Source organism: Fukomys damarensis, unplaced genomic scaffold, assembly GCF_012274545.1.
Source record: "Fukomys damarensis isolate Sample0158 unplaced genomic scaffold, DMR_v1.0_HiC HiC_scaffold_14, whole genome shotgun sequence".
NCBI classification, from domain to species: domain Eukaryota; kingdom Metazoa; phylum Chordata; class Mammalia; order Rodentia; family Bathyergidae; genus Fukomys; species Fukomys damarensis.
The window spans coordinates 75816251-75839041 of record NW_022900926.1 but is presented as its reverse complement, the minus strand read 5'-3'; the positions used below and the strand labels follow the sequence as shown (position 1 = coordinate 75839041).

Sequence of the window (22791 nt, the reverse complement as noted above, 5' to 3'; positions counted from 1 at the left end):
CTTACCAGCCAGGCATGGGGTCAAATACCTGCAATTCCAGCACTCTAGGACTCTGAAGCAAGACCATTGCAGGTTTGAGCCCAGCCTGGGCAACTTAGAGACTTAGCAAAGCAAGACCCTGTCTCAAAATAAAAAATAAAAATAAAAGGTGAGGGATGTAGCATGCTGTGAAGGCTCTGGGTTAAATCTCTAGTACTAAAAAAAAAAATTAGTTTTTAAGGGAAATGTAAATTATAGCCATTTTCATAAACTGCATTAAATGGACAGTGTAGAGTAGGACATTTTTACTAGGCTCAAAATAAATTGCCATTTCAAACTTTCATAAACCAAAATATTTGTGGTTTATGCTAAGATTAAGAGCAACACTAAAGGGCCAGATATTTAGCTCAGTGGTGCTACCACCCGCCTCGTAATCACAAGGTCCCCAGTTTGATACCTGGTGCCAAAAAAAAAAAAAAAAAAAAAAAAAGAGCAGTACTATATCTTCCAAAGGGCAGTATTAGAATACCTACAAACATGATATTCAAAATCAACTCATACTGAGATTTAAAAACTTTAACCATTCAAACATTTGTAGAAGTTTGCGGCTTTTATAATAATTTAAATGAAACCAGGAGCAGTGGCACATGCCTATAACCCCAGCTACTCCACTGGCTAAGGGAGAGTAATTCTGAGTTCAATTCCAGCCCAGGAAATTTAATAAATCCTGTCTCAAAATAAAAATGACCAGCAGCAAGTAGTGGTGTATGTCTATAATTCCAGCACACAGAAGGCAGAGCCAGGAGGATTGCTGTGAGTTCAAAGCCACCCTGAACTACATCATAAGGCCCTGTCTCAATAAAATAAAATAAGACAATGGCTGAGACTATAGTTTGCCTAGCACTCATGAGGCCCTAGGTTCAGTCTCCAGTACTGTGATATATGATTAAGTGACATGAAATCAGTGATTAGTCCTCTCAAGAGTTTTCTGAGGTGTGGGAGCCCGGCCATGGCCCTCTAGGAGTTTGACATTTAAAAGGAAACTTCTTCACCTCTACACTCAAGGCATTGATACAATCTGTAACATTCTAGGACTCTGCTTGTTAAACTTGTTGCTGCAACGGAAGAAACTCAAGGAGACAGCCAAAGATCTGATGTTCTTTGCAAAGAGTCAGAAAATCCGGTCTTTGCATAAAAGATACAAATAGTTGCTTGGTGCTTCCTGTTGATGTGAACCTATAAAAGGAGCTGTTTCTGTGAAATAAATGAGACTTCTCTTCGTCTCCACTCAGGCTTGAGTGTTCTTTCCTTTCTCAATCCTCACTCCCCGACTCAGACACGTTCGTGTTGTGACGGCTGGACCGCCACACTGAGGCAGGAGATGTGGCTCTGTGATGGTGTTTATCTAGCACACACAAGTCCTTGGGTTCTATTGTTAGCACTGCAAAAGGAAAAAAGGATTTTCTGAACTTTATATAGTGAGTTCAATGACTTCAGTAATCACGTTAGATGGCAACATAAAAAAGCTTGTTTCCTATCAAAAAATAATAGTGTTAAGAAAACTAGTATCACTGAACTTGTATCTTTTAAGCCATTTCTCCCTCATTTTAGTAAACGGCTATCATTTTAAACATTTAATTTTTTTTTTTTCTGTCAGGCAGGTTCTCACTTTGAAGTACAGGCTGAACTTCAACTCACTTTGTAACCCACACCGGCCTCAAACTCACAGGGACCCTCCTGCCTCAGCTACCCAATCTGCTGGGATCACAGGCATGTGTCACCACACCCAGCCTAAAAATTCAATTTTGGCTAGATAAAGAGTGCTGGTGAGTTCACCTCATCATTGGTAAGTTAGTTCCAAATTCAACACATATACAGTTATTTATATGTAAGATATACATACAATAAAGAGTAAGGCATTTTTCTTCAGTTGAGTTCAACTTTTGGAAAGTTAAGACATGTTCAAATGTGACAGTAACATGCAGCAAACCAGAGAATCTTTCAAGTGTGCTGGAAAACTTGGAGACTAGAGAAAGAGAATCAACACTTCAGTGTGGGGAAAGAGTAGAACCAGGGGGATTTCATGCCTGAAGGAGGTCACATTTACACAGGAGGAATAGAAATAAGCAGGACAATCTGCGTAACAAAAATAATAACAGCTGGTACTCGTTGAGCATTAAAAGCTGATTTAGCCAAGGCTTATGGATTCTGTAATTAGGCTAACAGGTTAGCTAGATTTCTGTTAGCCTCAAATCATGCTTAGGAGCTTGAAGCTGCTTTGATGGGCAGTATGGGGGGGATTAGTAGCTGGTAGTGGGAAGACGCAGTAACAGCTGGGTAAGTTAAAAGGCTACTACTGCACAGTCATAGAGGTGAGTGCAAACAAGGCAAGGTGGGAGTGAAGATTTCTTTTAAATAATTAAGTTTATTGGTACACTTTAGATATACACAATGATCACATTCATCTGTACATGATATCTGTACATTTATATCTGTACATGATATATCTTGATTCTTATTTTTTCCCATTTCCCTACTCTCCCTTCAACCTCTCTTCCGTTCCTTATTTACAAAATCTTTGGAAGGGAAAGAAAGAAAAGAAAAGCAGGGGAAAAAATGGAAGCAAAGCTTTTGTGAAGAAGGATTTAATGCATGTTTAATTTAATAAGTGCATATCCCATCGTTGCAAAAAGCTTCTTCTCAGTTGCTGTTTCAGAAAGACCGGATGTATAAGATTAGGCCAGCAGAGTCAGAAGGAGCTAAGGGGGCAAAGATAGAGGACAAATTCAGCATTACACAGAATGCAGTTTGTTAGAGGCTTACAGATAGAAGTGTAAGCGTAAAAGAAGAGGATCTCCATACCATGAGGCAAAGAAAAGTTTTGTAAACTTGGAAGATTCCATCTCCATCATTTGCAAAAAGGGATACTTACCTGGTTTCAATACAAAGGCAGACAGAAGTGGGCCAATCCTGGGCTTCCTCAGAAACTGTCATCATGAGATTTGACACAGCTGACAGGAGGAGGAGTCACGTCAGAGATATTCAGAGAAGATTCACTGAAAATACAGGTGCTCTGAAGTGGGGGAAGTACTTACACCCTGAAATAGAACACTGACCTGAAGGATGATACCTGTAGCTCAGAGCAAATATCTGTATTGTTGAAAGGGGGAACGATGCGGCCACAACCGGTCTGCACCGTCCATGTCCTTGCTCCTCGGGCGAGCAGCCACCTGAGAGCATCCGAAATAGTCTGAGGGAACAAATGAGTTGCACAAACCAGACACGTCTGGGGCCAACTCTGCGTATTTCAGTTTGCAAGTCTGCGTCTTTTGACTGGGGGATTGAGGCCATTAACATTGAGGGATATTGCTGAAATATACTGATTTATTCCTGTCACTGCATTTTTTCCCGTTGGTGACTCCTTCATTTTTCTTTCTTTATTATTTAGCATTTTGCCTTAATGTATTCATTCCATCTGAAATTTCGGCTCTGTTTCCTGTCTAAGATATTCTTGGTTGTTTTTTGGAGTGCTCGCTTGGTGTGCCTGTATCTCAAGTTTTGTTTGTTTGTTTTTGTTTTTGGTACTTTTTTTTAATAGAATGCATAGATTCAGAAAAAAGCTTTTGACAAAATACAGCACCCTTTCATAAAAACCCTGAAGACAGTAGGAATAAGACTTTATCCCAATCTGATAAAAGCCATTAATGACAAATCAACAGCCAGCATCATAATATATGGGGAAAAATTGAAAGCTCTCCCTCTAAAATTAAGAACAAGACCACTCCTGTTCAACATAGTATTTGAAATACTATCCACAGAAATCAGACAAGAGAAAGAAATAAAAGGAATACATATTTTAAAAGGAAGAAATCAAGTTATCATTATTTGCAGATAACATGATCCTCTACGTAGAACACAAAAAAATTCCACCAAGCGACTCCTAGAACTAACCCAGTTCAGCAATGTAGCAGGATACAAAATCAACACACAAAAATCAGTACCATTCCTATACACCAATAATGAACTCACAGAGAAGGACATTAGGAAAACATTACTATTCACAACAGCATCAAGAAAAAAATTACTTAGGAATTAAACTAACCAAGGAAATGAAAGTGAGCCAGAAAACAATTTCTGAGAAAAAAGGTTTTTCCTCTGGCCAGCTGACCTAACTGAAAAAGAACCACCCCCAGCTCAGACCCACTCCCACACCTAACATGTGTTCTCTCTTGTTGTCTTTTGTTCGCAGGAAGTGTCTGTACCCAGCGTACTTTTCTATCAAATCACATAAATTAAATGTAACTTCCTCAACCAATAAACTGATGATAAATGCCTTGCTTTTGTACCCCCTCTCCCCCTTCCCTTAACCCATATAAACCCTGTTCATTGCTAGCTCCAGACTGATCGCTTTGTGGAGAAATCCCTGATCAGTCCCCCCAATCAGTCCGCTGGTGTAGTAAACTTACCTCCAACCCCCGGGTACGTTCTTGATTCTTCTTGGCCTAATCTTGCTATACCACTAAGAGCTGCCACACTGGGACTGTAAGTCTGCCATTACAAAAGAACTCAACAATAAAAACTGCAACACCCAGGAAAAAAGAGATGAAAGAGGATATCAGAAAATGAAAAGACATCTCCTGTTCTTGGATAGGCAGAACCAATACCGTCAAAATGACCACACTTCCAAAACTGATGCTGTATATAGATTTAATGCAATCCCAATCAAAGAAGCTACGGCATTCCTCACAGAGCTAGAAAAGAAAATCCTAAAATGTGTATGGAACCAGAAGAGACTTGGAGTAGCAGAAGCAATCTTATGCAACAAAGAGCAGGAGACACAGCAATACCTGACTTCAATACTACAAGGCTACAGTGATAAAAACAGCATGATATTGACATTAAAACAGATACATGGATCAGTGAAACAGTACATAGGATGCAGAAACAATATGCAGCTATTTGGACTTTGACAAAGGGGCCAAAAACAGAGCTTGGAGGAAAGATAGCCCCTTTAGCAAATGGTGCTGGGAAAATTTGCTATGCAGAATACTGATGCTAGACCTGTATCTCTTACTAATCAAAATGGTGCAAAGATCTAAATATTAAAACAGAAACATTTAACCTAGTAAAAAGAGGAAATAAAACTCTTAAAGTAGGCAAATGTCCTCTGAATAGAATTCCGATTCACAAGAAATAACAGCTCGAATCAAATAAAAAAGCTTCTGCACAGCAGAGGAAACAGTGAGGACTGAGGAGTCAATCTACAGAATGGGAAAACATTTTTTCCAGCTATGCTTCAGACAGAAGAATAATATCTAGGATACATAAGTAAGCTAAAAAAAATTAGACTTTCAAAATAAAGACCCAATCAAAAAATGGCTAACTGAAATGAATAGACACTTATCAGAATAAGAAACACAAATAGCCAATAAATACATGAAACAATGTTCAGCATCTCTGGCCACTAGAGAAATGCAAATTAAAACAACACAGAGAGTTTATTTTATTCCAGAAAGAATAGCAATCATCAAGAAATCAAATAATAACAAATGCTGACGTGGCTGTGGTGAAAAAAAGAAACCCTTCTATCCAGATGGTGAGAATGTAAACTAGTACAATCATTGTGGATATCAGTATGGAGATTTCTCAAAAAACTAAAAATAGAAATTCCATTCAATCCAGATACCCCCTTCTAGGTGTTCTCTCCAAAGAGTTAAAGTCATCATATTATAGCAATACATGAATAGTAATGTGTATAGTAACACAATTCATAATAGCTGAAATCTTGGAAACAGCCTATATGTCCATCAAAAAGAATGGCTAAAGAAAAATGAGGTTTCTACACAAAATGGAATACTACTTGGTTATGAAGAAGGGAAAATTGGAGACCTTTGTAGGAAAATGGACACTCTGAAAACAGTATCAAGTGAAGTAAGTCAGACATACAAGCTTAAATACTGTATGGTTTCTTTCACTTGAGTAAGCCAAAGTACAAATAATGAGCAAAATAAATGGTTGATGAGAGGAAACGGAAATAGATTTTATGGAAATGAGAAGCGGACCAAGAGACTGAGGTAGAGGACGAAGAAGGAAGAGGAAGGACACATTAAAAAATATACGATGTGTCATGCACATGGGCTAACTACCCACCACGAATGTAATCATTTATCACAAACATGAACTAAAATAATGACGATAGTAGAAATGGAGCAAGGGGATTTAGAGATAGAGTGAGGAGGGAGGGGAAGGAAGATAAAAAGAATCAAGATATGTTAAGTACACCTATCTACTTTCTAAGATAAATGCGAACATCATGTAAAGCAAACATACTCATAAAAAATAAAAATAAATAAAAGTTTTATTCTAACTTCAAAAGAGACTATTAATGTGTCAAAATAGTTAAGCAGTCAGGAGATTGGGAATGTAGCTCAATGGTAAGTGCACTTGCCTAGTATATGAGGTTCTGGATTTCATCTTCAACAATGCAAAAGAAAATAAATATACACATAAATAAAGTATCAGAACAGTTGTTGGAAAGAAGGAAAGGGGAAGAGAGAGAGAACAGAAAAAGAGAGAAGCATGGGAGAGAGGATGAGATTTGAGTCCGAGTGTCAATGGCAGAGACAAAACACTTGACTCTCTTAACAACTTTGTTTATCCTGTAGATTCTGGAATTCATGCCAGAGTCACCTGGTGGGCAAAATGGCTGCTACAACAAAGATGGCTACAGTCAGGTCAAGCTGGATCCCTGCAATTGCCCATGACAAATTGATTTGTTTATTTTTTCTTCAAAACAAAAGAGTAGTGAAAAAGCATAAGATTTGATTTCCCAGGGCAAAGTGGCTTGGGGCTATGGAGTAGAGATCTGGACATTCTGGTGCTGATCTTCACACACACACACAAACACACAAACTGTGATTCATCAAAGTCCCTGATTTTCAGTTTAATCATCTATAAACTGAGATTTATTAATCAAAAATTTTCAGTTTCAAGTGACAGAAATTCAGTTTTAACTACCCGATATTTAACAAAGGACTTATTGATACGATGAGGTGACTTGTGACACCAAGAGCAGGGGGAACCATCAGAAAGAACTCTTTCTGGTCTCTGCCAGACTTATTTTCTTACTGGACAGCTTAAAACATTTACTTCCTGTCTCAGAATTTCGGCAGCTGTCCTCACTGTCCACAAGTTAAAATCAAACTCCGAAGCATGTTATTCAAAGTTTAATACAATCTGTTCTCAACTTTCTCAGTCTTATATTAATAATTCCCCACAGTTGTCGAACCCTTCTTGCATACTAAAATTGATTTTGTAGGGACCAGCCTGATTAAAATTCTTTACTCTGCCCCAACAAACCTTGTATCTTAGAAAAACGTCATCCACTGTAGAAGCTTCCATTTTTATTGTTTGAAAAGGAGCCATAATATAATAACAGTTTGGTATTTCATCTGTTTCATGCTGTATTTCGTGGTGGGAAACACAATCTTTTACAGCTTTTCTTGATGGCCATTTCTTGGATTAGGGAGTAGAGTCAAACTATATAAATAGGCTTCTCTCTCAGGAGCCATGTACATGAGATAAGCAGTTGCCCAAAATGTAAGAGCTGAGACATGAAATAATTTGGCCTGTGGTGGACTTGGCTAGAGGAATGAATAATTAAAATCATGAAGGGCCCTGTGAGGCAAAAGCATGTAAGCCCTGAAATGTATGTTTAAAGATTAAGGAAGGGCCTATGAGGCAAAAGCACATAGGTCCTCAACAAAATGTGCTGAAAAAAGCAAGATTTTTAGACTAGTAAAGCACATTGTGTCCAGCCACTGTCTTTCCCCTTGCACTCATAACCTCTTATCCTTGGTACGACTCTTTTCTGCTTTTTCTCTAATATTTGAAATAAAAGCCAAGAAGCTCTCCGTTCAGAGCTGTTCCCTTGAGACTCCCTCACGATGTGTGCTCTCATTGGATTGCCCCCTGGGCCTCTTGGTGTTTGGACCAAGTCTCGTGTATGAGTAATCTTTTCACCCTCCATGCTGCCACGGTCACACACCACAATATTGGCCAACACAGAGAATAAGAGAATTATTTACTCAATTTCAAAAGTCTGTGTCTGTGAAATAGAAACCTTGTGCAGCACATCCTTAAAATCTATTCTATGGAAACAGTCTGACAATTTGTTATTGCATTGTTTCCCTTGTTTTTTGTTTGTTTGGTTGGTTTGGTTTTTTCATTAAGTTTATACATTTAAGGTACATTTAAGGTAAACAATACAGTTACATTCATCATTGGGATCTTGCACCTTTACATGATGTGTCTTGGTTCTTATTTTTTCCCCATTCCCCTGCCCTCCCTTCACCCCTTCACCCTTCTCTATGTGTTGTTTCATTTATCTGTCTTTACATTTATATCTTGGATCCTTCTTCATTTTTAACACTACGAGAGCTACTAGAACCCCAGTACTTCTCAATTAATGGAATGCTTCAGCACTTGTTGCTTTCAGAGAAAGTTAAACTGATCTTACAAAAGTTGCTGTCTCTTCTGCCTTCCATAATAGCCACTTGGGAATGCTGTATATCCCATAATCATCTTGACCTAGATCACTTTGGAGAGGGTCAAGTCTTCTTGGTCAGCCCTTCCAGCCTGAGCCGTAGAGGTTCTAGAATTCATTACCAAGGAAGGAGTAATTTTTTTCCAGCTTTATTTTAGCCAGGCACATATCACAGCTCAAAAGTATATTTAATCTTAGTTATTAAACTTGGAGCCTTCAAATTGCACTGTGTCCCCTGACCTTTTTATTTTTTACTTTGAGACAGGATCTTTCTAAGGTGCTATATGTTCGAGGTGAACTTATGATCCTACTACCTCAACTTCCCAGGTGCTGAGATTCTAGGCCCGTGCCACCATACAGGCTTCTGTTCTATCTTAATTAACCATAGATTTCTGTGCTCAAACTCACACTTATCTAATCCCACACTTCTGGTTTAGCCCAGACACTTCGACATTTCAGGGACTAGTTCTTCAGAACTTCACCCATGGCTTACTAGGACTGTGGCATTCACAAAGGCAGGGCTTGATGTCACTTGGTACTTCCTACTACTCTGTTCCAGGTGATACTGTAGGTCTGGGGAAATAATATTAAATGAGACATATAATAACCGCACCCTCATGGATTTGTACTCTAGTAGGTAAAACATAAAGAAAGAGAAATAATATAATGTCAGCTTAAAAAAAAGGGCAGCCGGGATATAGCTCAGTGGCACCATGCCTGCCTGCAAGCAAGCTCAGGGCTGTGAGTTCGATTCTCAGTGTGGTGAGGGGTGGGCGAAGGCAAAAGGAACCGCAAGTAAAAAATTCTTGAAGTGGGAAGGAACTTGGAGGGTTGGAATAACAATGAAAAGCCTAATGTAATTAGGATAGTGTAAGCTTGGTGAAATAAGGTCAAAGGGGTATTAGGGTAGGTGAGAGAGAAGAAACAAAGGTAAGTAGAAAGAAGACAAGAAAAATTATAACTTTAAAATTGTACTTTTAAGAAAAACTGCAGCCTCGGGACACAAAGTTAACTACTGTTACAAAGTCTTTTTCCTTTCCAGGAAACCTACTTCAAAGAAAAACAGTTCCAAGCCTATAAACTGAGCCAATGCTTTTTATCTGTATGTAACCCTCTACTTTTCCTCCACCAGACTTGTATTCTAGGGAAACAGCATTAATAAGGGAGAAGCATATTTTTAGACTTCAAACACATACATGATACTTTGCATTGTAACCTAGCCCAGCAAATGGGTAACCTGACAGACACTAGAAATATGTGTCCTAGATATCTTGAAGACATCCCAAGACCTCATGAATACTCACAGCCCCAGACCACAGTACATCTTGCCCCATGAGCAACTGCAATCTTTAACTGTGCATAATAAATCTTTTCTATGCCTCTCCCTAATGCATCCAGCAGTTTTTATCTGTGATGTAAGTCATTGAACCCACAATCAAATTGGTGGGGTCAGTTGAAGTCTCAACTTCTTTGAGGGACCTCATCAGAACCTGTCTCATAATACAACCACAGTTGAATGAACCGCCAACTTATCTGAGCTGGTAGAATGTGTAATCCAATGTGTATCTCAAAAGATATAACCTGAGCTACTGAGTCAAGACCAAGCTGTAATGGATACAAAAGTGTAAACCAGACACCAGATAGGGGGTCATTGCAACAATGCAGTGAAAGATGACTCAGTAACGCCATGACCCAGAGTTGTTTTGGTAAAATGGTGATGTGATGGCTTTTGAGACTTTGCTGATATGAAAAGGAGTTTGAGAGAAGAAGAGTTATCAAGAGTCTAAGACAAAGTTTAAAGATTTGGGCCTGAGTTACCTTGTCAGTGGAGCTGCCAGTTACTAAAATGGAGGACCCTGGAGGATGAGTGAGTATGGCAGAGTCCTCTAAGTGAAAAATGTTTTTGGATATCCAAGAGTAACTGTCAAGCAGGAGGCTAGGTATGAGTCTGCAACTGAGGAAAGAGGCAAGAACTAGTTATACCATAGTATAATATTGGTTCATAAACTTAATTCATTCCACTATTCTGGTCTCCAACCAAACTGGTCATGACCTGAATCAAATTCTTCATAAAGTCAATATAAATAAGTTTAATCCATTCTAAACCACATGTAGTTTTTAACCACAAAAATATGAAACAAAGTAGAATACACAGTGGTTCTCACAAGCACAAGTTCCAGAATTCAATCCTCCGTACCAAAACAAACAAACAAACAAACAATCAAACCTGAAAACAACGGAGAGCACAGAACATTATGTAAACAAAGAACACTGCTCTTGCTTTAGATGACTTCTGGTGTGGCGAACAAGTGGGTGGGGAGGAGGTTATTCTTTGGAGGAAAGTCCCCCTCGGTAAGGGTACTGGGGAGATCGCCCTCAAGGGCTTCTACTCCTCTTTTTTTTTTTTGTCTCTTAGCTGAAGGGTTCATTTTGATGAAAACTTTGTCTAATGTCACTTATTTTTTCTCGTCCTGCATCAACCTCTGGAACTGAGAGACCACATTATAGACTCAGGCATCACCAACTATTCACTTGGGAGTGCAGGTTTGCTTGTCTCCCCAAAGGTGAAATGTAGGTATCTTACATAGTCAGCATATAGCAAGCTCTCCATCTATCAACAATGGGTTGTAGAGAGAGAAAACTTCTACTTCAAAAATGCACACTCCTGTTATACCAAGATGGGTAACAGTAATCCTATTACATAGCCTTGGCTTCAGGAGAGCTGTCGCTTTGTTCGTCAGGTTGCATCAGCCTGAAGGGCCCTGGGCTGCCAGGTAAAGGGTCTCAGGTCTCTGCAGGTTTTTCTCCAGTTGGTTTTGTTTATAATTTGTTATATTTTTATTACTACAGGTTTAAAGGCCATAATTATTACATTCATGGGGAAGTGGGTACATTTAATGGATAGAATGGAAATGAAGCCAGACCTGGGCCTTTGAGATTGTTCTCAAAGTTTTTTCTATGGAGAACAAAATCCCTGTACCCAGGAACTTCCAGAATGAGGTGTGACTCTACCTGGATGATACTTTTTTATGGCAAAGGCAGGGGGTAGCAGTGCACAGTGTGAGAGCCTAGCAGCATCTGTGAAGGACAGGGGAGTATGTGAAGTCACACGGGAGCCCGTGACAGCACGGAGCAGGTCATGAGCTGACGACCACGCACGGAGACTGAGAAACTAGTTCCTGTGTCATGGCACAGACGGGCATGGGGCTGTCTGTAGCTCCTACTCCTCAGGAAGGATTCTTGGAGCTAGAGGAGGACAGGTCTCCCTGGGATGGGCTTGTGCGGCCTCATTGCAAAGTTCACCTTGCTGAAAAGGTGGGAAAGTGTGTGGAGTCTGTGCATAGCAGGGCAGTGTGGGAGGGAGCTCAGTGCAGAGCCCATGGTGACCACCTAGGCTGGGCAGCCCTGGAATTATGCTCACTCACCTGGCGCAAGAGCACAGAGTTCATGGCCTCTCAGGGAGAATCCCCCCTCTGGTGGAGTCCACACCCCTCAACAAGGATCCCAAATACACCCAAGCCCTAAGGTGGACACCCAGGCCTAGAGGTAGATTTCTGCTTTGTTTTTCAAAACTGATCAACAAAGCCAGGTGAGACGCTAAACCTCTGTGATCCCAGTAAATTGGGAGGATGAGGCAAGAAGATCACGCGTTCAAGCCCTGGATAGAAAACTGAGCTACTTAATACTGAGGCTTTATAACATCATTAAAAACAAAAATTAAATGGGCTGGTGATCTGGTTCAGTGAGCAGATACTAGGTTCAATCCCCAGTACTGAAAAAAATCTTTACTGATTTGTAAACTGTCCAGAGCAGAGGTTGCTGAGACAACTGTGTGCCACTGAATGTGCAAAGTGGGTACATGAGATGACAGAAGACCCATGTCCTGACACACTCACCACCAGCAGCAAAGACACACAAGCTTGAACCCTAGGATGAAGACAGGAGGAGCACCTCAGGGGAGGCCACAGTGCCTGGTCACAGGTGACTCTGACCTTGTTTTCTTATTAATTCATGTGGCATTTCTTATTTTACTGGAATGAAAATTGTATATCACTCATAAAAGCTGGATAATTACTGAACAGGAAAAAGATAGGATCATCTAGGATTTTTCACTGTATAAAAAAGCATATATTCATAGTACCCTCCAGGATTCTGTGGCTACAGAGGAATCTAATTTCACTGGTGTGAAAAATGTAGAATAGACAATGTACAGCGATGTAAGATGAGTGGTGGCCAGGGAGAAGCACCAGGCGAGAGGGGAGGAACCACTCACTGGTACAGAACTAAGGAAAATGCTCTCGACCCACACAGCAATGACAGCGGCACTATACTGAGAAGGCACATCATGCCACCAAGCTGGTTGCTTTAAACAAGACTAAATTCTTAACTTTTATTTAAAAATAATTCTATTGTTTACATAAATCCAGAAAACAAGAGCAAAAATATATGCCAAAACATGTCCAACAGTAATGGACGGGAATGGCAGGGGTGGGGCAGTAGTTTGGCCCAGCTGGAGCTCAGGAACTGATGCCTGGCGTGCATCCGTAGGGACCCCCAGCTGTGCAGCTGGTGGAGAAGGGGCTCCTGGCGCTGGCTCTGGCTGTGGTGTCAGAGCCGATGAGGGAGCTAAAAGTGGAGCTGGCACACACTCTACAGGTGCGACTTCAAGTTGGGCTAGAGCTGGCCCCGCAGCTGCAAGAGAAAGACACATCAGCAAGGGTCCTTCCCAGGGCAAAACCTCCCAACTGCCTGTCAGAGAGAGCTCTGTGCACAAACCCACCCCCAGGGAGTCTTCCCAGACTGCATCCTCCCGCTGGATCCAGTGTCTCCGTGTTCCTGGGTCTCCTAGATCGGGAAGCTCTCTCTGTGCCCAAAGTCCATGCCCTCCCACGTGCCCACAGAGCCATACCCCAGTCCTCCTCACTCTGGGGCTCTGCCTCCCCGGGCTCAGCGTGCTCCTGTGGGTCCAGGAGAAGTTCATCTGCTGAATCCCCCTGGTCATGCAGCTCTAATAAGGAGTTAAGGGAAGACGACACGGAGCTGGAGTGGACAGAATGAGCAGTAAACAGAGGGGCCCGGTCTTGACCCCCACACTACTTGCCAGGGCACCTGCAGGGATGGACACGTGGGCCTCCTGGCCAAAGTGCAGCTCTCCTCTCTCCCCTCTTCCCTTGCACAGTGAAGCAGTCCTGGCCCAGGCAGCCCTGAAGCCCGATTGAAGGCTCCATGCGGGGGAGACCTTGTCCAGCAGTTTGAGCACCTCTGCCTCCTCGCGGTGGCCTGACACGCTGACTCTCTGCCCGTCCCCACGGTCAGCTCCCTGAGGACTGGTGTCTGCTGGGTGGTTGCACTCAAGGGCGCAGGGTTGCTGCGCCATAACTCAGTGTCTGAGAGGTGAGGGGCAGCAGGCATCTGTCCTGCCCTGCCTCCCCTCAGGCTGTCGCTCATGGAGCAATGTGTTCGCCAGTTCTCTGTGCCCTGTGGGCTCCTCTTGCCCTCTTGGGAATCCGTACCTAGGGAGGGCACGAGGGGCCTCCTCTACTGCCTTGTGAGGAACACCTGCTCGGTGTTCTGGGGGTGACTTGTAGACCCCAACTGCACTGAAAGCCCAGAGGGAAGGGGTTTTAACTGCTCCGGTGATGGGACTGTAGTCAGTGCCCCAGTGTCCCCAGTGATGTAGTCACCTGCTCCTTCATGAGGTCTGCGTGGACCTGGGCCCTTGCCTCCCCCAAGGATTCCTGCTCTGGGACCACCCTGAAGTCCGTCCAGTGACTGCAACCTCCTTTACGGTGAGCACAGCAACTTTCCCCAAGTGCAGGGGTCAGGGCAGGGGAAGAAAATCATCCCTGACATTAGGTATGGTCTTCCCCTGGGCCAAACCCAGGGTTCACACTTATGAGAGAGACCCCACTTCATCCTACAGTCATGAAATGAGCTTCATCTTCTCAGCACCCACTCTTCAGTGTTGCAACGTGAGGCTGAGGCAGGTGATTGCACATTCGTTAGACTTGGAGTCCTAGTGACCAAGGCCCACCATGCCGCTGAGAGCCGAGCTTACCTTCCCAGCATCCCCTCCCACAGGAAGGAAATGCAAGACTCAGCGGACTCCGGGAAGGAGCTGTCATAAATGGAGTAGCTGTCCAGGAAGTCCTCCGTCAGGGGGGACGGCATGCTTGCCCATGCGGCCCTCACCATGCAGACCTCATCCAAGCTCTGGGCCTCCAGATTTCCAATCTGTGAGGAAAAGTGGAGAGACATGGAATTGCAGTCCCACCCACGGCTCATCCGGAGGGCTGAGGATGAGGGCCAGACCGAACTCGACAATGTGTGTAGTGGCTGATACCAGAAGAGGCACAAGAAGGCCCCAGCAGAAAGTGATCCTCAGGGTACAAGTTCAATATTATAAGGGACACAGAAGTGCTAACATATTCAGGCCAGTTCCTTAGCTGAACAAAGGTTTATGTAGCTCCATGCATGAAAAGCAACAACGTATGAGGCCCAAGACCTGACCCAGGGAAGAGATGAGTAAACAGAGGCTCCTCCTGGGACCCCAGGTCCACTTAGGAGGTCACACAGAATGTCCCCCGGGTTCCTGTTGAAATGGTCCAGGAAGAAGTCAGGTCCAGCTTTCTTCTCCAAGGGAGACTGAATGGCCGTGCTTACTGCCACCCTTGTAGAAGGTCCTTTAGCCCAGGGGTCCTGGACATCTAGCAGCTGCCACATGGGCACCTGGGCCAGGACCTACGAGGAGGTGAAATGGCAGAATGAAATTATGAGAGGATAGAAGTGACACGGTGTGCCTGTTCCTCTTCCGATGTTCCCGCCAACATGTGGACGGTGACCTTGCCCCTGGCCAAGTGGGGGCTGAGCAGAGAGGATGTGCTGGTTGAGGACAGGGGGCTCAGATTTCTTTGGCACCAGGACCTTCCTGAACCGTTCCCTGGGCCCTGCAGGGAGATGAAGTGGTTACCTGTCCCGAGGGCCCCTCTGTCCTCCCGTGGCCTCAGGACAGAGTCCCCTCTGCTCACACACATACTCCACACCCCAGCTGGCACCCGTCGTTATTGTGGCCCCAGTGTGTGTCACAGCACAGGGCACACAGGCCCCAGGGACATCTCCAGGCCGTCGTCCTGGACGCGGCTCTGTGGGGACAGTGCCGAGCAGGCGGCACGAAGCACGAGTCTCTGCCTGACCCGTTTGTGCTGTTTGTGCCTTGTGCTCCAGAAACAGAAACATCTCTGTCTCAGGCGTCTCCCTCAGGAGGACAGGAGATGACCTTGGAGGCTGGGGGTCATCGGGGGGCACCGCCCTTCTCCCCTGCCAGCCCTGCCATGGGTGAGATGTGACAGGACCCAGGGCTCACAGCCTCCCAGCAGCACCTGCTCCTGCCCAGGAGGAGCCTCTGCCTCATACCTGGTCCCCCACCACCTGGACACACACACGCTGAGGAAGCAGGGTGAGCGCTGTGCAGGGGACTCACAGTGACGGCCAGGCCTAAGTGTTCCTGTCCTGGACTCAGTGGCTCTACGCGTCTGATGGCCAGGCCCGGGGACACCTCGCCTGGGCTCGCTCTCATCTCAAGGTCATCGGTCGCCGGGTCTGGTGAGGCCTGCCCTGTGCTGTCCACGAGGGCAGGGCGGTTCCTGCCCAGTGGCCTGTTGCGCCTGGACTTAGTCATCCATCCTCTCACTCGTTCCCAAGTGCTTTCCCTGCGAGGGGTCCTGAGGCTGCGGCCTCGAGGCCTGGGCAGGCAGCACAGCGTGTTCACTGCTCGCTGTCTCCAGCCAAGTGACTGTGAGCCAGCCGTCGTGAGACTGTGGTGTCCGGTAACTCGAGGGTTCCGAGTTCTGTTTGGACCTGTCGCCAAGGAAGTGAGGTCATGTGCAGGGGTCCATAGCAGACCCTGCCCCTCTGATAAGAAGACGCTATGACCCCTTTCTTTTCATAGTGGAGCACACCTATATCCTCCTTAGAAACAGCCATGAAAACCTAGAATAGCTGAGTGTGATTTTAGACTTTGTTGAATTTGAATTTTTATTTTAATGTAAGAAGTATATGGATGCTTAGGATATTTCTATCACAGTGGGAAGTGTGTTTCTCTAAAAGGTCCATTCTCTCTCAAGACACTGTGCTCATGTCACCACTTTGAGATCTATTAGATTTTAGGATGATTTTCTTTCCTGGGTTGACTTCAGTTCCATTTCAATTCTAGTAGGGACTGTGGAAATGTTCCCAAAATGTCCGTAATAATTTTCCCTAAGGAATATAGACGTTTCAAAGTGTAATCCCTGGATAGCCAGGAATGGAGGATTCATAGCTGGTTTTAACTTTCTGGTGCAGATGGATAACTATTCACTCTCAGGTATTGAACTCAATCAGACTGCAGCCTTCTGTGCGGCGATGTAGTGTGAGGGGACAGCAGGTGGTGACCGCAAGGCGCAGTCTTTGTGAGGCTGTGGAGATCGTCATGATGAAGAACACATTCACACGTCACCTGGGAAGTTTTCTTGTGGCTACTGCTGTCCCCTCCTGGCCTCCCATCCGTGTGGTTTGTGTCCCTGATGGAGGGTCTGCCTTTTCTAGAGGGGATGGAGCTGTAGCCATTCAGTATAAATGTTTTTGGTAGCTTTTCTTCAAGCAGTAAACCAATCTGGGTTTCACGTGTTGCTACCTCTTGTCAGTGGCGGAGTCATCACAGGCCATTGCATGGATGGGGCATGAACTGTCTATCTGCTGATGGCCACTTGTTCTGTGTCCAGTGTTGACCCTGAAAATGAAGCTGCTGTGACCTTTCTTTTACACGCGCTTGTATGGTAGAGACATTCATTTCTTGGGGAAAAGACTTAGATGTGAAATTCCTCTGTCATACTGTTGGTGTACAATTTAACTTAAAAATTGTCAAAGTAGGGGTCATGGATTTAGCTCAGTGGTTCCGACATCTGCCTCTCAAGCACAAGGACCTGAGTTCGATCCCTGCTACAAAAAAAAAAAAATTGTCAAACTGTGTTTTGAAACAGTTTTAAGCAGAGTTTGAGGGGTTTTGTTGTTTTGTTTCATTTACTTTGCTTATTTCTTTTGGGTGAGGATTATGAAACTGTGTCCTTGAATTTTCAGTGCTTTCTGATTTGATTCTTTATAAACAGTCTGAGGACAAGTTATTTATATTACATAATTTCAATATTTTGTCCTGAAGAAAATTTAAAAAGGAAAACATAAGAAGCACCTGTAATTTAACCAACACAAATTTGCAGTTTCTCTTGCCTGTGTGCCTTAGTCAACATACCTTGCATAAGATTTACCATTACGTGGACCTTTATCTACTGTCAAGTATTTTTATTGTTTCAAATTTTTCTTTTAACCTTTTATTTTTTTTCTTTCTCATTGAGTTTATTGGTACATTTCAGGTATACAGTACAGTTACATTCATTATTGGGATCTTACACCTTTACATGACAGGTCTTGGTTCTCATTTTTTCCCCTTGTCCCTGCCCTCCCTTCACCCCCTCCTCCCTTTCCCATTTACAAACACTTTATTTCCATTTTTTTCATTTTCTAATATTTTTTCTTTTTAACCTTTTAAATGAGATAGCTGCAAATGTGCTACTAAGTATATCTTCTCACGATCTGGATATCTTAGTATGGAAAAAATTTGATCATTCTTTTTTTTTTTCCTTTTTTTTAGTAGTAGAATTTGAATCAGGGACTTTTCATTAAGATATGTTCCCACATAGTTTTAAATTTTTTGTTTTTTTGCTTTGTTTTGTTGTGTTGTTTTGAGGCAAGGTCTAAATATTTACTCTTTGGACCATCCTCAGCTTAAATTTATGGTCCTCCTTCTTCAGCCTCCAGAGTTCTGGGATTACAGGTATATGATACCCTTATGCGGCGATTGACAATAATTGTGTGTATTTATAAGGTACAATGTGCTGCTTTGTTCTATGGCTCCACTGTAGAAAGATTCAATCTAGTTAATATAACCACTGCCTTACTAACCTATAATTTCTTTTACTATGCATAGGACTAATACTGCCCAAGAAAATTATGAAGGTTCAAGATACTTGGGGCATGTTGTATTCCAAAAGGGTGAGGCCACAGTATACCCAGAGCTCTGAGTGACCCACACTCCTAGAATTTTTTAAATCTCTGGGGATTGAATTCAGAGCCTCTGCATTTAGCTACATCCTCTTCAATTTTTAATTTTTAATTTTTTAAAGACAGGTTGCTCAGGCTGTCCTTGAACTTGTGACCCTCCTACTTCAGCCTCCCAGAGGGCTGTGGTTGTAGACAATACCAAAACAATTGGTTCTTTCATAGCTTTGATAAAAACTCCTTAACTAAGCAAGGAGTCATGACAAATGTTGGTAATCCCTGCACACAGCAAGTTCACTGGTAGTTCCAGACTAGCCCAAGATATACACTGAGTTCAAGTCCATCAACAACTATAAAGAAAGACCCTGTCTCAAAATAAATAAACAAAAAGCTAAACAAAAGAGAAGCCCTCAGTGTAAGACTTTGGTTTATACTGGTATCTGGGGTGTCTGTTTAATTTGTGTCTGTTGTTGCAGTGTAAGAGTGTCTTGATGGCTGTCACCTTGTAATATACTTTGAAATCAGGTATTGTGATGCATCTACTTTGATATTTTTATGTAGATATGGGAACACACTTTGTAGTCTTGTGGAGTTCCATATGAATATTCAGACTGTTCTTCTATTTATAGGAAATGTCATTGATATTTTGATAGGCATTATATTCATTCTGCTTGTTGCTTTCTGTAGCATGGACATTATAAAAGTATTAATTCTTCCAATCCATAATCATAGTATGTCTTTCCTTCTATTTGTACTTCTCATTCATTTCATCGGTGTTCCATAATTTTCTGGCAACAGATGAATTTGGTTAAATTTCTCCCATGTATTCACTCTTGTTGATCATATAATTTGTTGAGTTGTTTTCTTTGTATGGGGGGATAGTTTAAGTGTATAAAAATGGAATTGATTTTTCCATGCAGAATTTGTAGGCTGAAATTTCACTAAATTTGTTATTTCTAACAGATTTTTTAATGGAATCTTAGGTTTTCCGTATATAAGTATGTGCCCTGTGGAAATGGAGACAACTTTCACTACTTCCTGTCTGATATGGATGTCTTTAACTTCTTTCTCTTGGCCAATTTCAATAGCTAATAGTACTGCACTGAATAAAGATGCCAGATGGGCAACCTTGTCTTATTCCTGACCTTTAAAGAAATGCTTTCAGCTTGCCATACAGGATCTTTACTGTGCTGAGGCCACGTGTGTGAATAATTGCTGTTTTTTTTAAATCATGAAATAGTGTTAAAGTATTTCAAATGCTTTTTTCCAAATGTACTGAGGTGTTTTGGTTTTCATACTTTATTCTGAGAACGTGATTTTTCACACTGAATGGTTTGTGCATGTTGGACCACCCTTACACAGCTGACTTCAATCCCAATATTGTGGTGTTGGAGCCTTTCAATGTACTGGTGAACTTAAGTTTCTAGTATTTTGTTGAGCAATTTTCTGCTTACTTCTATGCTACTAGAAATATTGGCCTATATGGTGTTTTCATTTTGTTTTGTTTTTAACACATCTTTGTGTTATCAGGGTGCTTTTGTCATCTAAAATGAGTTTGGAAGTGATTATTTATTTTCCATTTTCTGAAAGAGTTAAAAAGTGGGGATTCAACATGGCTGAATAGAGAAGGAGGCATGTTAACAACCTCAAAAGCACAGAGCCACCTTATCTCTGACAAAGGGCCAAGTGCATTCACTGGAGAAAAGATATCCTCTTTAATAAATGGTGCTGGAAAGAAATGGCTTTCCACATGCAGGAGACTAAAATTTGATTCATGTTCCTCACCATGTACTAAACTAAGATCAAGATGGATCAAAGAACTAAATATTAGAACAGAAACACTAAATCTGCTGGAAGAGAGAATAGGGAGAACTCTTGAAGATGTAGGTTTAGGCAAAGATTTCATGAACAAAACCCCTGCACAGGAAATACTACAAAGAGTCAACAACTGGGACCTCATCTTATTAAAAAACTTTTGCACAGCAAAAGAAATCACCACAGAGTGAAAAAACAACCCACAGAGTGGGAAAAAATTTTACCCAGTTGTTCCTCAGACAAAGAACTAATATCTAGAATACATAAAGAATTGAAAAAAAATCAGACTCCCTCAAATGTAAAGACCCAATCCAAAAACAGGCATCTGAGAAGAATACACACTTCTCAGATGAAGAAGTACAAATGGCAAATTAATACATGAAAAAATGTTCAACATCACTGGTCATTTAAGAGATGCAAACTGAAACAATACTGAGATTTCATCTCACTTCAGAAAGAGTGGCTGTTATCAACAAATCAACCAACAACAAATGCTGGCAGACTGTGGGGATGAAGGAACTCTTCTCCACTGTTGATGGTAGAATAAACTGGTACAACCACTGTGGAAATCAGTGTGGATATTCCTCAAAAAATTAGGATTAGAGGTCCCATTTGACTCAACTATTTCCTTTCTGGGTATCTTCCTGAAAGAATTAAAAGAATCCTTACTACAGTGATATATGTATGCCCATGTGTATCACGGCACAGTTTTAATAGCTAAATCTCGGAAACAATGCATTAGGAGTCACTTTCAATTTCTTCCCAAACTGAAATACCCATCTTAGGAAATAGGAACCTACTTCTCCCTGTATCTCGAAATTAGTCTAGTCTGAAATTTCATATGTGTGTATGTATAATATACACATTATACTATACATATTTATATACTATTCTAATAATATTCATGTAATATAAACATTATTCTATATATATACATTATTCTGAACCTCTCACATCTTGTTTTCCATCATCATAAGAAACACTCTGTATCTGATTATTACAATTTTAGTTAAATCAACTTAGAAAAAATTAAGCAGATAACCACTGGGGTAGTCTTGACATCAACATGAGCTTCAACAATAGTCCATCGCTTTTTGACTGTGGAACACAGTTTGTCATGAGTAAGATCCACACCTTGGAAGTGAGGTCATTTTTGCCTTGAACAGTAATTAGCTTGGATTTTCTACATGCACCTTTGTCATTCTGCAAATCAGCAAGGCTCAATTCAAACACATGACCTCTGAGGCCAGCAGATACAATTTTGGTTCCTTGGGTTGTGGTGGCTGGTGTTTTTCCATGGTCTTTCTTTCTTTCTTTCTTTCTTTCTTTCTTTCTTTCTTTCTTTCTTTCTTTCTTTCTTTCTTTCTTTCTTTCTTTCTTTTTCTTTCTTTTAAACATAGGCCGTACTTTTACCTTGTACCAATCATAGAAAATGTAAAAACCACTTTTTTTTTGTCCCCCTTTATGCCACCTCATGTAAGGCCTTTGCTCTTGACAACTGCCATGGTACCAGGGAGCCAAAAGGCCTTTTGAAAACATTTTCTATCCTTTACCATAATTCACATGTTCTACCTATCACCTTAAAGGCAACTTTTCCGTAACATATTTGTTCTCCTTACCTTAAAATTTCTCAGTGATGAGGTCCACAAAATTTATTCCATGTCCCTAGGCCTAGGCTGAGGATAGCACGTGCTGAATAAGTGTATGTTTTCAGTGCAGGTGTTTATCGTGATCACCAAAACAGTACTAGATTTAACCTTCCAGGAAATTTCAATGCTTTTAAGCATCATGGTTATCCAGTGGTGCTATCTGCCTCCATAAACAGACACAAAAGAAAAACTTAAAGTGGTTTCAAGGGCTTTAGGAGAGTTATTACCTGTTCCCTTGGACTTCCCACTTCTTCTCCATGCTCATGCTGAAAATCTTTGCATGTAGCAGGAGGTTTTGATGGGAAAGCACTGCATTTGTGAATGGCATGCTTACACGAAAAATAAGTTTGAAAACCTTGTGTTCTAGGCTGGGCTTGTACTTCGGTGGTAGCATTCTTACCCAGCACATTGAGGCCCTGCGTTTGATCCACAGACCCAAAGAAAAAAGAAAAACAACTTGCTTTAATTCCAAGGTTTCAGAATGACTTTTCTTAACACAAGTATTCCAAACGCATGGGAGTTTATAGAAGGAAATAATACTATCTAAATTGTAAAATAATCATTTTTTTGTTTTTTAGAAGTGTCCAAAATTTGTTACATGCTGAAGGCGTGTTCTTATATAATGAAGTAATTTTTTTTTAACTTTATGCTATGATGTAGCTTGCAGACTACCTGAATAGTACTGTATCACAGAACCACTAGATGTCAGCACTT

General features: G+C 41.9%; 1 protein-coding gene across 1 annotated transcript in view; it reads right to left on the bottom strand.

Moving 5' to 3' along the window:
• The window catches only part of LOC104850340, a 31463-nt gene extending 13637 nt beyond the window's left edge, over nucleotides 1-17826 (bottom strand). Inside the window, exons 1-8 of the mRNA XM_010607206.1 lie at nucleotides 17808-17826; nucleotides 16005-16462; nucleotides 14583-14758; nucleotides 13434-13564; nucleotides 12990-13216; nucleotides 4446-4527; nucleotides 3096-3209; nucleotides 2912-2990 (exon numbers count right to left, since the gene is read on the bottom strand). Coding sequence (XP_010605508.1) covers nucleotides 2912-2990; nucleotides 3096-3209; nucleotides 4446-4527; nucleotides 12990-13216; nucleotides 13434-13564; nucleotides 14583-14758; nucleotides 16005-16462; nucleotides 17808-17826 — 1286 coding nt within the window. The remainder of the gene's footprint in view (nucleotides 1-2911; nucleotides 2991-3095; nucleotides 3210-4445; nucleotides 4528-12989; nucleotides 13217-13433; nucleotides 13565-14582; nucleotides 14759-16004; nucleotides 16463-17807) is intronic.
• Between the last annotated feature and the right edge of the window lie 4965 nt (nucleotides 17827-22791).